The following is a 15,918-nucleotide window of genomic DNA, read 5'->3' as shown; positions in this document are numbered from 1 at the left end:
TACAGAATACACACCAAAGGAACTGAGAAGTAAATCAAAATATGTCATTACAAAAAATCAAGTAAATACAAAGAAGGCAGCAACAGAGGAAATGAAGGCCCCAAACCCATAAGACATACAGAAAACAAATAGTAGAATGGCAATAGTGAGTTATTCTCTATTAATAAATTTAAATTAGTAATTATTTGGGGGTGCCTGCGTGGCTCAGTCAGTTAAGCATCTGACTCTTGATTTCAGCTCAGGTCATGATCTTAGGTTGTAAGATCCAGCCCCATGTTGGGCTCCATGCTCTGTGGCGGGGGGGCGGGAGGGGGTTCTGCTAGAGATTCTTTTCCCTTGTCCCTCTCCCCAGTCATACTTTCTCTCTCTCAAATAAACAAATAAATCTTTAAAAAAACAAAATAAATTAGTAGTTATTTGGTAACTCATTTAAATTACTAATTAATTATTTAAATGTAAATGGATTAAATTTTCCAATCAAAAAAGCACAGGTTAGTAGAATAAATTTAAAAAATCAGGATCAACTCTATGCTAGCTATAAGAGACTCACTTTAGAACTGAAGACACATCTGAATTGAAAGTAAAGAGATGAAAAAGATGCTTCATCTAAATAATAACGTTGGCTATACTAGCCTCAAACAAAATGACTTTAAGTCAAAAACTTACAAGAGAAAAAAGAAGGACATTATATAATTATAAAAGATTCAATTCACCACGAGTATGTTAACGATAATAAACATATATGCACTAAACATTAGAGGTTCTAAATATTTGAAGCCAACATTGACAGAATTGAAGGGAGAAACAAACAGTAACATAATAATAGTAGGAGACTTCAATATCTCACTTTTAATAATGGATAGAACAATCAGATAGAAGATCAATAAGCAAACAGAGGACTTGAATATCATTATAGACCAATTTGACTTAACATATACAGAATACTCCACTCAACAATAGAAGAATACACATTCTTCTCAAGTGAACATGGAACATTCCCCAGCATACATTATATATTATTACATCACAAAACAAGTCTTCATGAATTTGAAAGGATTAAAATCATACAAAGCATCTTTTCTGATTGCAATGAAATGAAAGTATAAATCAATGGCAGAAGGAAAACTAGAAAATCATAAATATGTGGAAATTAAATAACACACTTAACAAATGAGTCAAAGAATAAATCACAAGGAAAATTAGAAAATACCTTGAATCAAAAGAAAGCAAAACAGAGTATACCAAAATGTACAGGATGCAGTGAAAGCAGGGGTAAAGGGAAATTTATAGTTGTAAATGCTATCTTTAAAAAGATATCAAATCAACAACCTAAATATATAGTTTAAGAAACTAGAAAAAGAAGAGCAAACTAAACCCAAAGCTAGCAAAAGAAAGGAAATAAAAAGATTAAAGCAGAAATGAAAATAGAGAATTAAAAAAAAAAGAAAGAAAATCAATGAAACCAAGAGTTGGTTCTTCAAAAAGATCAACAAAATTGACAAACCTTTAGCTAGACTAAGAAAAAAGGACAGAAAATCAAGTAACTAAAAACAGAAATGAAAGAGGAGTATCACTATCCATTTTACAGAAATAAAAAGGGTTATAAGAGTACAATGAAGGATAATATGCCAACAAATTGGATAACCAAGATGAAATGAACAAATTCCTAGAAACATACAACCTACCAAGACTGAATTAGGAAAAAATGGAAAATCTGAACAGATCTAACTAGTAAGGAGACTAAATCAGTAATCAAAAACCTCCTAACAAAAGAAAGCCGAGGACCACATAGCTTCACTGGTGAATTCCACCAAACATTTAAGGAATTAACCAGTATTCCTCAAACTCCCCAAAAAATTGAAGAGAAAGGAACATTTCCTAACTCATTCTATTAGGCCATTATTACCCTGATCCCAAAGCTGTACAAATACACTATAAGAGAAAACTAGACCAACATCTTTGATGAATATTGATACAAAAACCCTGAAAGAAATACCAGCAAACAGGATTTGAAAGCAATTATACACCATGACCAAGTGGAATGCAAGGATGGTCCAACATATGAAAATCAATGTGATACACCACATTAACAGAATTAAGGAGGGAAAAAACCCAAATGACCATCTCAATTGGTGCAGAAAAAAGCACTTGACAATATTCAACACCCTTTCATGATGAAAATGTGTAACAAACTGGGGTCCCTGCATGGCTCAGTAAGTAGATTGAGCATCTGACTCTTGGTCTCAGTATGGGTCTTGATCTCAGGGTTGTGCGTTCAAGCTCCATGTTGGGCTCCATGCTGGGCTCCATGCTGGGTATGGAGCCTACTTAAAAAAAGTGTAAAAAACTAGCAATAGAAGGAAACTACCTCAACATAATATAGGCCATATATGAGAAGCCCATAGCTAACATCATACTCAATGATGAAAGACTGAAAGCTTTTCCTCTCACATCAGGGATGAGACACGAGTGTCTGCTTTTGCCACTATTATTCAGTACAGTACTAGGAGTCCTAGCCAGAGCAATTAGGCAAGAAAAAGAAATAAAAGACACCTAAATCAGAAAGGAAGAAATAAAATTATCTCTTAGCAGATGACATGATCTTAAATGTAGAAAATCCTAAAGATTTTACACACACACACATACACACACACACTGTAAGAATTAATAAATTCAGCAAAGTTTCAGAATATAAATCAACTTGCAAAAATCAGACGTGTTTCTATACATTAACAAGAAGCAATTTAAAAAGCAAATAAAAAATGACTATAATAGCATCAAAAAGAATAAAATACTTAGGAGTAAACTTAACAAAGGAGATGAAAGATTTGTATACTTAAAACTATAAAACATTGCTGAAAAAAATTAAAGAAGACACAATCGGAAACTCCATGCCATAGATATGGAGACTAATACTGTTAAGGTGTCAATACTACCCAAAGCAATTGATAGAGTCAGTACAATCCCTCTTAAAATCCCAACAATGTTTTTTGTAAAGATAGAAAAATCCATCTTAAAATTCATGTGAAATCTCAAGGGACCCTGAATAGACAAAACAACCTTGAAAAAAGAAAAAAGTTGGAGGTCTCACACTTCCTGATTTTAAAACTTATTACAAAGCTACAGTAATCAAAATAATGTGGACTAACATAAAGTCAGACATATACATCAATGGAATAGAATAGAAAGCCCAGAAATAAACTTTCACATATAGGGTCAAATGATTTTTGACAGGGGTGCCAAGACCAGTCAATAGAGAAAGGGTAGTCTCTTCAACAAATGGTGCTGGGAAAACTGGATATTCATAAGCAAAAGAATGACATTGGACTCTCTCTATGCAAAAATCAAAAATTAACTCAAAATGAATCATTTACTAAATGTAAAACCTAAAACTCTAACTCTTAGAATAAAGCATAGGGGAATAGCTTCATGACATTGTGTTTGGTAATGATTTCTTGGGTATGACAACAAAAGCACAGGCAACAGAAGCAAAATAGGTAAACTAGACACCAAAATTAGATAAATTAGATATCAAAATTAAAATGAAATTTTGTGCATCAAAGGACATAATCAATAGAGTGAAAGGCAGCCCACATGATGGGAGAAAAGATTTGTAAATCATATATCTGGTAAAGGGTTAATACCCGAGATATATAAAGAACTCCTACAACTCAACAACAAAAAGCAAACAACCCAGTTAAAAAATGGGCAAAGGACTTGAATAGACATTTTTCCAAAGAAGATATACAAAAGGCCAATAAGCACATGAAAAAATGCTCAGTGTCACTAAACATTAGGGAAATGCAAACCACAATGGGAAACCACCTTGTACCAACTGGGATGGCTACTGTCAAAAAACAGAAAAGAACAAATGTTGGCATTGATGTGGAGAAACTGGAATCCTTATGAACTCTTGGAGGAACATAAAATAGTGCAGCTGCTATGGAAAAAATAAGGCAGTACCTCAAAAAAAATTAAAAATAGAACTGCCATACGATTCAGTAATTCCATTTCTGGATATACAATCAAAAGAATCGAAAACAGGGTCTTGAAGAGATATTTGTACACCCATGTTCATAGCATTATTCACAATAGCTAAAAGGTAGAAGCAACAAAAGTGTCCATCAACAGATGAATAAATAAGTAAAATGTGGTCTATACATACAAATACTGTTCAACCTTAAAAAAGAAACTCTGACACATGCTATAACATAGATGAACCTTGAGAACGTTACGTTGAGTGAAACAGCCGTTACAAAAAGACATAATTCCACTTCTTTAAGGTGCCTAGAGGAATCAAATTCACACAGACAGAAAGTAGAAAAGTGGCTGCCAGAGGCTGGGGGGAATGGGGGGAGTGTGGAGTGATTTTAATGGGTCCAGAATTCAGTTTGGAAGAGGAAAAAAGTTCTGGAGAAAAATGGTGATAATGGTTGCAAAACAATATGAATGTACTTAATGTCACTCAACTTAAAAATGGTTAAGACAGTAAATTTTATGTGATGTATATTTTACTACAATTTAAAAAAACGAAGTAGAAAAAAAGCTTTTTAAGATACATGCTAAAACTTGGAGAAAAACACAAAAGTAAAAGTAATATCTTAGCCCAATGATACAGGTTTAGGAGGCATTTTATCATGATAAATAATTGAACATAATGCCAATTTCTTTCCTCTACAAAGACTATATTCTAACTTAAGTATTTTTAGTTGTCTATATGCATTTTTTCATTCATTAGTCATTCTGATAAATATATCTATAGACTTCAATATAGTGGGAAAAATTGAAGGATACTCAAAAATAAAGTTTTGGGAGATACTTTTTAAAATAAAATTTTTTTTAAAGATTTATTTATTTGAGAGAGAGAGAGAAATAGCATGAGAGGAGAGGGTCAGAGGGAGAAGAAGGCTCCCCACTGAGCCGGGAGCCCAATGTGGGACTCAATCCCAGGACTCCAAGGATCATGACCTGAGCCAAAGGCAGTCGCTTAACCAACTGAGCCACCCAGGTGCTCTAAAATAGAATTTTTATTTAAAAATTTTTTAAAGTGAAAATTTTGGAAAAAAATCTAAAAAATATTCACTTTGAAAAATAAAGACTAATATACGCATTTATTACCTCTGATCTCAGAGTTCTCTGAAGTCTCAGACATGCACACACAAATGTGTATTAAAATTATTTAGTTAAAATACCTGGTTTCAATATATTCTACATATTTCTATTACAATATTTTTTACTTATAATTTGATCCTTGTATTAGTAAAAGTATCATCTGTCCCCAGGCTATCTGGCATGAGAAATGAAGCTAAACAAGGCTGATACAAATGAAAATTTGTAAATTGCTAAGTATAACTCTATAGGTAACATAGGTAGGAATACTGTCTGTAATGACTAGAGTAGGATAAAAGAAGATGTTAAAACTCTCAGAGAATGTCATACATCCAGAAGACTTATATATCAATGCTTGATGGTATTTTTCAGACCACAGAAATATTATAATAATCATCCAGAAATCTGAGGCTGGTCAACCTGTCAGCAGTCAATCTGTTAAAAGCCTGAAAAAGATTAATAACCTTTGACTTCCAAATTCCAATAATGTCAATAAGCTACCTTTCAAAAAAAAACATAGCGATTAAAGTTAAATTTAGACTGCAATGTGGAGGTCTTTTTTTCTGAAAAGGCAGTGAAGCTTAGTGAGATGGGAGACTTCTAGGAGAGCTGAGCCGTGATTTCTACAGAGTGTGCCTTGTGGAAAAATTTTCTGATTTGAGCTACCCTTCTAAGAGAGTGGAAAGTCTGAGGCGACCTTATTTTAGGAATTGCTTTGGATGAAGATGTGTCTTCATCATAAGATGGAATAGCAATGTTTTCATCTTCAAAGGAATCTAAAGAAATGTCCTTTTGAGGTGGGATAAAGTGACTAGCATTTTTTTATAAAGTGAAAATCCAACATTACAGAAAACAGGGGAAGTTACTCTTTGAGAGGGATGCTGCTGAACCACAGGTGGAGAATGATCTGTATGGTGACTTTGAGAACAGGATGAAGGGCAACTTTCCTTGATTGGCCTCTTTCTTCAATATCGGTGGCAGTTTCGTTTTGTTGACAGGTATAGGAAAGAACAGCTGGAAGAGAAACTAAGGTTGCTGTGCTGTGTTGACAGGTGTTTCCGCCAACAGTGTGTGGATAGGTTGAAGGATTAGCTTTTGTTCCAAAACTCATAAAATGTGTAATGTTATATTCAGGAGAACAAGAGCTTAGATATTTTTCAGCACCAGTAATACTTGAGTTTTTACAAACCATTTCAATTTCATCTGTATTATGATGAATGCAGATGCTACGATCACTTGATTGAAGATCAAAAAAACTAGCTTTCTCATAACAGGAAATTATACTTAGTTTAGGGGCAGAGAAAAAACTTTGGAATCGAAGGCCAAAATGGTCTGATTTTAAATCACTGAAGATTCTTTGTTCTTGAGAATCAAAGTTAGCTCTACTGTGTTGATGGTCAGGGAAAATACAGCTTTTCTGAAGTTTAGCAAGTAAATAATGTCTTCTTCCAGAGAAATATGAGTGAGTAGATAAATTTGATGAAGAAGATAAATTTTTACTTTCACTACGTGAACTGACATTACATATTACAGACAGATGAGCTCTTTTAGGATCAAGAGATAGAGTTCGATGAGTGAAAGAAGAGGCTCCATGCTGCACGGGGTCTGAAGTAACTGGATCTGCAGGATAATTTGGTTGCACGTTCTGGTCCTGTTTGCTGCGGCTAGAGTGAGAAAAGTGTCAAATGAGGAAAAAAAAATAGGGAGCAGAGGTGGAGACCTGCCAAGCCTCCTGGAGAGTAATACCCACTTTATCAATATGGAAACAATAGGGAATGAGAGAATTATGGCAGCGGAATTGATGGTCACATAGATGTATCCTCCCAAAATGCCCAAGTCTGAAAGATTATCTCTACCTACACAGTACCTGCCCAATCTATTAAACCTTGGGAAGATCAGATGAAAGACTCAGGGAAACAGGCAGAAAGACAGACCAGGGGAAACATATGACAAGGCACAAGAACGAAAATATCCCCTGAAGGAAAGGAGAGGGCTTCCTCTTTTAAAAATAGTAAATCATAGTATCTGTTTGAGACTCTCGAACTACTATATTTAAAGGAGATAAGTAGAATAAATGTATGCCCTGTTGACTAATACATTTTAAAATATTAACCATGGATGAAGTAGGACCTCTCTGGAGAGAATACTTCAGATAAACATCCAGGTAGTCCTCATACTCAGTTATTGTGGGCAACTAAAGGAAGCGTTAAAGCTGGGTTCATGAACATGCCAATGTTCTTTAGCACATGAAACATATCGAACAGTGGGGGGGTTCTTCTTTTCTTTTTAAAGGCTTACCTTAAGCATTTTCCCATATTAAATTTAATCCAAAGTAAATCTCTCCCTTCCTTCCTAAGCCATCATCCTTAAGCCATAAAATGCCCTGTGTAGGTGGAACAGGTCAGAAGACTGAACACTCAAGCTGCGTGTGGAATTAACATGGCAATAACACAGAATGTGATGACAGCAGACTCTAGAATCTTATGACATCAGGTTTGGATAAAACTGTTCTGTGGCTTGCCTTTCTGAAAAGCTGCAATTCACGTGACGGGGGAATGTGTATTCTGACTTCACCTTGTTCAAGGTGTCAGCCAATAAATCAAGGGACGAGAAAACAGGATGAAGGCAGTAACATATATAATATCTGCACGATCTTTTGCTTGGGACTGTCTCTCTCACTGGCCGCCCAACACACCCCTGGCTTACTAATTCATTCTACTTTCACATGAACACTCTTCACCCCGGGTTTTTATACCCTCCAGTGATATGGAAAAGTCACCATTACAGACTTTGGTCCAAAGATATATGGAGAAGGAAAAAAAACAAACCAACAAACCGAAATAGCCAACATCATTGCCCCCCAGAATGAGATAAGCTTTATCTATGTTGGCAGTAAAGCATGCCATCTGATCATGTGGGCCAGATGCACAGATTACAGAGATCTGCTGTGTTACTGTTTCTAACTCCTTGAAACAACTTATATCCATTTAAAGACAAGGGTAATAGAGTTATCAGAAAAGAAATATTGTCATCTCCTTTTCCAAACCAACTTGAAGCCCTATCCATATAACAGGTATGTGTGTCAAGCCAGTGATGACATAAAACACTGCCTCAAATATAAACGTTTTTACTTCTCGATATCCTGAATACCCTGCTACCACCTTCTGATTTTGTTCCATTCCTAATAATCTTCTTTGGGAAACCTCTGAACAAATTAGTTTTCGAAGGCCTAACGCTCTCTCATTTTCATCATATAATTGTCAGTTTGGTGATCTGATTTTACCCTACATATAAGCTAATACCTTAATCAGTTAATGTCTCACACATGGTTCTTGGGTCAGAAGAGGACTTTATTATGCACAGCAAATCCAGCAGTATGATCACTGGCATATTTGTGCTGGTTCTCCCAGACCTCAGGTCCCACAAGGGCAACGCAGAGGGCCTGGAGACTCCTGCATTTGCACTGATTTGTGTTACAAAGAAAGGAATGCTGAGCTTAGGGAACCCACTACACTTACCCCAAGAAGCAAATCTGCTAAATGTGCTGTTGGTCCTGGAGGGGAACATCACCTCATTCCTCAGGGTTTCTCCCCACAATCCTGACATATGGCCTAGACAAAGAGTGGTCAGTCATGCAGACCTTCCACGCTTCACAAACATTAACTCCAAATGGAACACAGACCTAAATATAAAACGCAAAACTGTAAAACTCTGAGACAACACCACAGGAGAATACCTAGATAAATTTGGGTCTGGCAATGACTTTTTAGATAGAACACCAAAGGCATGCTATCCCACTTCTGCCCTCTCCCTCAGTGCTAGTGCCAAGAGGCTCTGCACTCTACCTTGTCGCTCTTCCCGTGCGACACATTCTGCCTGAGCAATGGCATCTGTTCCTATAGCATTCAGCATCATACACATACTGGTGGGATGCCCGGCACAGGAACGACTTTCCCGGAAGAAATGCTTCCTTTCACAGGCTACTGGTGGGTGAATGCTCACACTGGCAATGGCTTCCATCTTTTGGCAAGTCCTGCCCAGGAGGGTCTAGAATGCAAGGGGACCTGGCCCTTATCACTCTGTTCTTGGCCTTTGGGACTCTGGTTAAAATTAGAACACAGTATCTCTCTTTAACATTCTGTTACATTGTTTAATGGACACGCTCAGAGAATCAATGAAGAGGACACCAACTGTTAGTGTTACCTTCCTTTATTATTTCATTTTTAAAAGAAATTCATAGATGAGAAGACCAAAATACAAATAAACTATGATGAGATGCCCAATCTTATTAGTGTTCGGGGGAATTGCAAATGGAAATAATGATTAGTTACTACTTCATCTCCATCAGGTTGCCTAAAATTAAAAAGTCTAACTATATAAATTTGTATGGGAAAATAAGAATTCTCATATACTGGCACACTCTGAGGAATAGTTTAGTAATATATCATAACACTATATTTGATCTATAACTCAGCATCCACTTCTAAGTGTAAACTTTGAAATTATTCCACATATGCCTAAAGAAATATGAAGGTGTTCAATAAAGCATTGTTTAGAAGAACCAAAAGATGGTGACCTAAATAAACATCCATCCATAGGGAAATAAATTAAGGCATTTCATACAATGGAATGCAAAATAGCAACTGAAAAGAGTGAAATAAATTTATATATGTCAATCTGGAAAAATCTTAAAGAAACATTTGATGCAAAAGCAAGTTATAAAATGTTATATACCATATAATGCCATTTATGTAAATTTTAAGAACCAAGCACCATTTATTCATTGTTGATATAATCACACACATATAGGAGAAACATTCAAACTTTCAAAGGAAGAATCTGTGCCAACTTTAAGATAATGGTTACCTCCAAGAGAAAGGACTACAAAAAGGATTTCATTTATGTGGTAAGGTTTTATTTTTAAAAATCATAAACAGAAAACATTTTTTTGTGTGCAAATGTGCTCTTCTACAACATGAAAGAATACCGAAGTACATCATGAATATCTGAATTTGTCTTTCAAAGGCTTGAGAAATTGAAGTCCAACAGTAAAACTGACTTGGCAGAAGTAAATAATAGTAAGAATAAAAAATGCAAATGAACAAAAAGCAAAGACTACATTTTGGCTCATGAAATGAAAATTCAAGGATTTTTTTAAAAGATTTATTTATTTATTTATTTGAGAGAGAGCACAAATGAGCGAGCAGGGGAGGGGCAGAAGGAGAGGGAGAGAGAGAATCCCAAGCAGACTCCCCGCTGAGCATAGAGCCCAAGGCAAGGCTCGATCTCACAACCCCAAGATCATAAGCTGAGCTGAAATCAAGAGTTGAATGCTTAACTGACTGTGCCATCAGGTGCCCTGAAAATTTAAGTAGTTTTAAATAAAATCTCAAAAAGCCTGTTTCTGCCTGTGGTCTTGCCGGCATCACCATCCTCTATTATTTGTAGAGTAATATCTAAGGTACTAGGTACTGTGGCTTGTATTATGGCTTGGTGTTCTTTTGGGGGTAGATTTGTGGGGTTTTTCTTTTCAAATAATCGTGTGTCTGTTGATACTATCTGAAGCTATCATATGAACTTAACACTAAAAGGAAAATACCTACGTCAAGAAAAAAAGAAAGAAGGCCTGTAGGATTTTTATACAGCCCTGATTTATCTAATAAAAATGTTTCATTTTGAAACACATCTAGTCCTTTTTTTTTTTAAGACTTTATTTATTTGAGAGAGAGAGAGAGTGAGCACAAGCCAGGGAGAGGGGCAGAGGGAGGGGGAGAAGCAGGCTCCCCACAGAGCAGGGAGCCCGATGCGGGGCTCGATCCCAGAACCCCAAGATCATGACCTGAACCGAAGGCAGCCGCTTAACGGACTGAGCCACCCAAGCTTCCTGAAACACATCTATCCTTCGTAAAGCTCACTTAAAACAAAGAACTATGAATTTATTATGGGATATTACTTTAATCTAAAGTGGAACAAGATGGATCTTTTGAAAGAGAGCTTTCTAAAGCTTTACATAACATTGTGATTTTTTAAATATTTTTTCAAATTTTATTTTATTATGTTATGTTAGTCACCATACATCGTTAGTTTTTGATGTAGTGATCCACGCTTCATTGTTTTCATATAACACCCAGTGCTCCATGCAGTACGTGCCCTCCTTAATACCCATCACCGGGCTAACCCATCCTCCCACCCCCATCCCCTCTAACACCCTCAGTTTGTTTCTCAGAGTCCATAGTCTCTCATGGTTCATCTCTCCCTCCAATTCCTCCCCTTCATTTTTCCCTTCCTTCTCATGTCCCTCCATGCTATTCCTTATATTCCACAAATAAGTGAAACCATATGATAATTGACTTTCTCTGCTTGACTTATTTCACTTAGCATAATCTCCTCCAGTCCCATCCATGTTGATGTAAAAGTTGGGTATTCATCCTTTCTGATGGCTGAGTAATATTCCATTGTATATATGGACCACATCTTCTTTATCCATTCATCTGTTGAAGGGCATCTCGGCTCTTTCCACAGTTTGGCTATTGCGGACATTGCTGCTATGAACATTGGGGTGCATATGGCCCTTCTTTTCACTACATCTTTGTCTTTGGGGTAAATACCCAGTAGTGCAATTGCTGGGTCATAGGGTAGCTCTATTTTTAATTTTTTGAGGCACCTCCACATAACATTGTGATTTAAATAACTTTTTAAACCCATGGTTCGATAGAGCAATAGAGATAAAAGTTGGCAGAAAAAAGAGCAGTGAGCAGCTTGAAAAGGAAAACAAGCTAAAAAGTTTTCAGAAATAAGGAAGGACTTCTGTTTAAGCTGAAAACACCAATGTGAACTCATGATGTGGAAAATATTTAAAACTATTTTTCTTTACCCTGACCCTAAATGGGCCCAAACAAGCTCTGGTATCATCCTGCCTACAAACAGTATGTGTCTGCACACCCAGCTGCTACTGTCTAGTACTATTTGTCCCTGAAAGGAACCAGCGCTGCCAAGGCAGTGGCTGACTCCAAGTCTTGGATCAGGGACAAAAACAAAATCCGTCAAAACATAGTATTACCAAGAAGCACAGATGCCTTCCAAGATGTTCTCGCTAGTGCTAAGAAGGAAAAGGAAAAAACTTGACAGGCCCTCTGATGGCCACATTATGAGAATTTGAGCCTCTGGCACCATCACCTCCACCATGAAGTAGATGAAATTAGCTAAGTCCAAAAAAGGCATAAATCCCTATGTCCACAATGATGCTGTGTACGAAGACAGGCATGCAGAACATACTGTTGGCAGAAAATGCATTCTACTGATCGACCCACTCAAGGTTTGGATACCACCTAAGGATATAATTCATTTCTTCCCTCTTTTTGTGTAAAAAGAACAGTGTCAGCAAATTGTGACTGGCACCTTTTTTACTAAAAGAAGTCAAAAAGCTCCAGGAACCTTTGGTAAAAGATAAACTTTACATATGGAATATGCAATTATCATTTGATGTTTTAATTTTGCTGTCAAGGACACTAAGATGTATACATCTCAACTTAAATATGTTAATGGGGCTAGGACTGTATCTTACCATGACCAGTCATTTCTGTCCCCTGGGAGGTTTATCAGGACAGGCAATCTAAAATTTACACAAATATACTTTATAGAGACCTTGTTTTTGTTTATTTATTTTTAAAGATTTTATTTATTTATTTGAGAGAGAGAATGAGATAGAGAGAGCATGAGAAGGGGGAGGGTCAGAGGGAGAAGCAGACTCCCCGCCGAGCAGGGAGCCCGGTGCGGGACTCGATCCCTGGACTCCAGGATCATGACCTGAGCTGAAGGCAGACGCTTAACCAACTGAGCCACCCAGGCACCCCGAGACCTTGTTTTTAAAAAGTACATTATTTATTTAAAAACTTTCTCTCTAGGTTTTTTATTTAGAAAGAGGTATTAAATCTTTCTGTATCTTATTCCTCTCTCAAAAAAAATCCACATTAAGTGTCTGTTTGCTTGTTTTGTTTATTTTATTGAAGTATAGCTAAACAGGAAAAAGTTTCCCTCTGCGGTGTTAAGGGCCATTCACTGTAATCTAGTCCAAGTCATTAGGGCTCCCTTGCCTCTATCCTAGTATTATTCTACTGCTAACAAAGGCACCCAGGATCGAGCAAGAAGAGGGAATGTCTTACCTGACATCAGTCTTAAAGTTTTTATTAGCCATCTGTGACTCTTACTTAGAAATTTCACAAATCCTTCTTGAACTCACATAAACAGTGAATGCCTATACCATTACTTGAAGTTAATTAAGTCCCACAGTTACCTTGTTTTCATTTGTCCAAACTTACCTTTTTTTAAATTTTAATTTCAATTAGCCAACATATAGTACATCATTAGTTTCAGATGTAGTATTCAATAATTCATCAGTTGCGTATAACACCCAGTGCTCATCACATCACGGGGTCTCCTTAATGCCCATCACCCGGTTACCCCATCCCTCTACCCGCCTCCCCTCCAGCAACCCTCAGTTTTGTTTCCTGTAGTTAAGAGTCTCTCATGGTTTGGCTCCCTCTCTGATTTCTTCCCATTCAGTTTTCCCTCCCTTCCCCGATTGTCCTCTGCGCTATTTCTTATATTCCACATATGAGTGAAACCATATGATAATTGTCTTTCTCTGATTGTCCCAAACTTATCTTAAACTTATGAAAGGTTGCCTCTCTTCCTAGAATTTTAGAAGTTCTTGAACAAGCCTGTGCTCAATCTAACCTGGGTCTTTTTAGATGAAGGGCATATTCAGCCTTTTGGCCTCCACTCCTTTACCGGGACTGCCGTCTCTCCTCCCAGTCTAGGGGATCTTCTCTGGCTAGTCCTTAAGATCGATTATGTCCTTTCAAAGATGTGCTTGCCAAAGTTGCACACAGGATTCCTCATGAGGAAATGCCCTAGATTTACATAAAGGTATGATAACCATTGCTGGTCTTCAATAACTCATCGATGTCCAATGTTGTGTTGGGATCTTTGTCCTCATTAGAGTACAAAGCTGTTGTTCTCTATACCCTTAATAATTTACAGGACCTTTTCAGATTTACAGTTCTGGAATATTTAGAACTCTTTTCAATTCCTTTTAAAGACTCCACTGCCAATTTTAAAATCAGTCTACAACTTGTCGCTGTTCAGGAACACAAATGTTTAAAATCTTCCTGTTATCTAGATCTACCACTTGTGGCTCTTCCCTATCTGAAAGATTTTTCATAGAGTTATGTCTCCAGTTCATATATAAAAATGCTAAGTAATTCCAGTCCTAGCATGATATCAAAGACTTGCTCCACCATTTACATTTCTTTATCTATGAAATCACACTTTTATCCCTACCCTTTGTTTCCTCTCTTCTCCCTTCCCCTCTCTTCTCCCAATTCCATGGTGATTTAGCAGAACACTCATTCATTCGTGAAATATTTATTGGCATCTACTCTGTGCTAGGTACAAGAGCAAGGTGTTAAGAATATAACAAAATAAACATAGTGTCCCTGCCCTAAAGAACCTCTAGTGATTCTTTATTTACTTGCCTATTTTACACCTCAGAAACACTAGCTGGGCACAGGTTTTTTTAAACTCATAAATCATTTGCTTTTCTTCTAAAAGAATATTTTTTATGTTCTTGGTTTTAGAATTCAAAGGTTTACCATTGAGGATGGTGAGGATGAAACTGAATCACTTGTACCTTCTCAGATCTTTTTAGGTCTTCACTGCCCAATTCCGTAAGCCACTAGTCCCATGGCTATTTAAATTAATTACAATTAAATAAGATTAAGAATTCAGTTTCTCATTTGCACTAGCTACATTTCAGGTGCTTAATGGCTAAGGTGGCTAATGGCTACCGTACTGGCAGCATAGATTTAGACCTTTTCCGTCATCACAGAAAGTTCTAGCTGAGAGCACTTCTTGTACAGTTCTTATATAAGGGGTGACACCATGGCCACATATAAAAATAGGTTACACATTTTGGCAAACAATTAATGACTTTTTTATTATTCACATGATGGCACCTGGTGCTAGTAAGTCACTTATATTCTTTTTGTCATTGCAGTCTAAACTATCTTAAATACAGACCACTATTGAATATAGTTTTAATTATGATGTAAGCCAAAAAATCATTTCTTTTTTTAATCTTATTCGTAGCAAAATACATAACTGGAAATGTATAATGAAGGTATCTAAATAATAGCAATAATGAGATAAATAATCAATTCAGCATGGGAAACATCATCAAGAAACTTACCCTCCTTCACTTTCTGCTTCCTCTGAACTATTGCTTGTTCCAGAACTTTGAACTGTGGCAAGCCTTCTTTTTCTAGCTCTGTGCTGAGGACTTATCTTATGAACAGTTATCCTCCCTCCAAGTTCACCTTGTATATATTCCTCCAGCTTTGGAATCGTTTCTTTAAGAACTCTGATTTCCTCTTTGAGTTCTTCCATATTTGTCAGTAATTCGTTTAACTTCTCCAATATCTGAAGCTGCCTTCCTTGAAAGATTGCAGCTGTTCCTTGGCCATTACACATTTCATCTTGAAAAGTCACAGAATCAAACTTATTACCCAGAGAAAGAACGTTAGGTAAATTCAATGTTGTCCTTGATTTACGAACCTTGTGGTACCACAAAAGAAGCAAGCTGATTCCAGTAGTTCCCACCATGATACCAAGTATCAGTTCTTTGTTTGTGGAATGAGGCATTTCTTGGGTTTTGTTTCTAAAATTGAAAGCATAAATGTAAATGAATGTTGTTTCTGTCTTCGCCCAAGACAAAAATATTAAAGCTTTCTCAATCAAGAGAAGTCAAGT

General features: G+C 36.6%; 1 protein-coding gene across 1 annotated transcript in view; it reads right to left on the bottom strand.

Annotated features, from left to right (window-relative positions):
- The window catches only part of RMDN2 (regulator of microtubule dynamics 2), a 79,404-nt gene that overhangs the window by 54,247 nt on the left and 9,239 nt on the right, over window positions 1–15,918 (bottom strand). The window contains exon 2 of the mRNA XM_021697608.1: window positions 15,359–15,826. Within this exon, the coding sequence (XP_021553283.1) occupies window positions 15,359–15,810 (452 nt within the window). The 5' untranslated portion in view covers window positions 15,811–15,826. The remainder of the gene's footprint in view (window positions 1–15,358; window positions 15,827–15,918) is intronic.

This window comes from Neomonachus schauinslandi, chromosome 10 (assembly GCF_002201575.2).
Source record: "Neomonachus schauinslandi chromosome 10, ASM220157v2, whole genome shotgun sequence".
Classification (NCBI taxonomy): Eukaryota; Metazoa; Chordata; class Mammalia; order Carnivora; family Phocidae; genus Neomonachus; species Neomonachus schauinslandi.
Note: the sequence above shows the minus strand (reverse complement) of the source record. Positions and strands in the feature narration are given on the sequence as shown.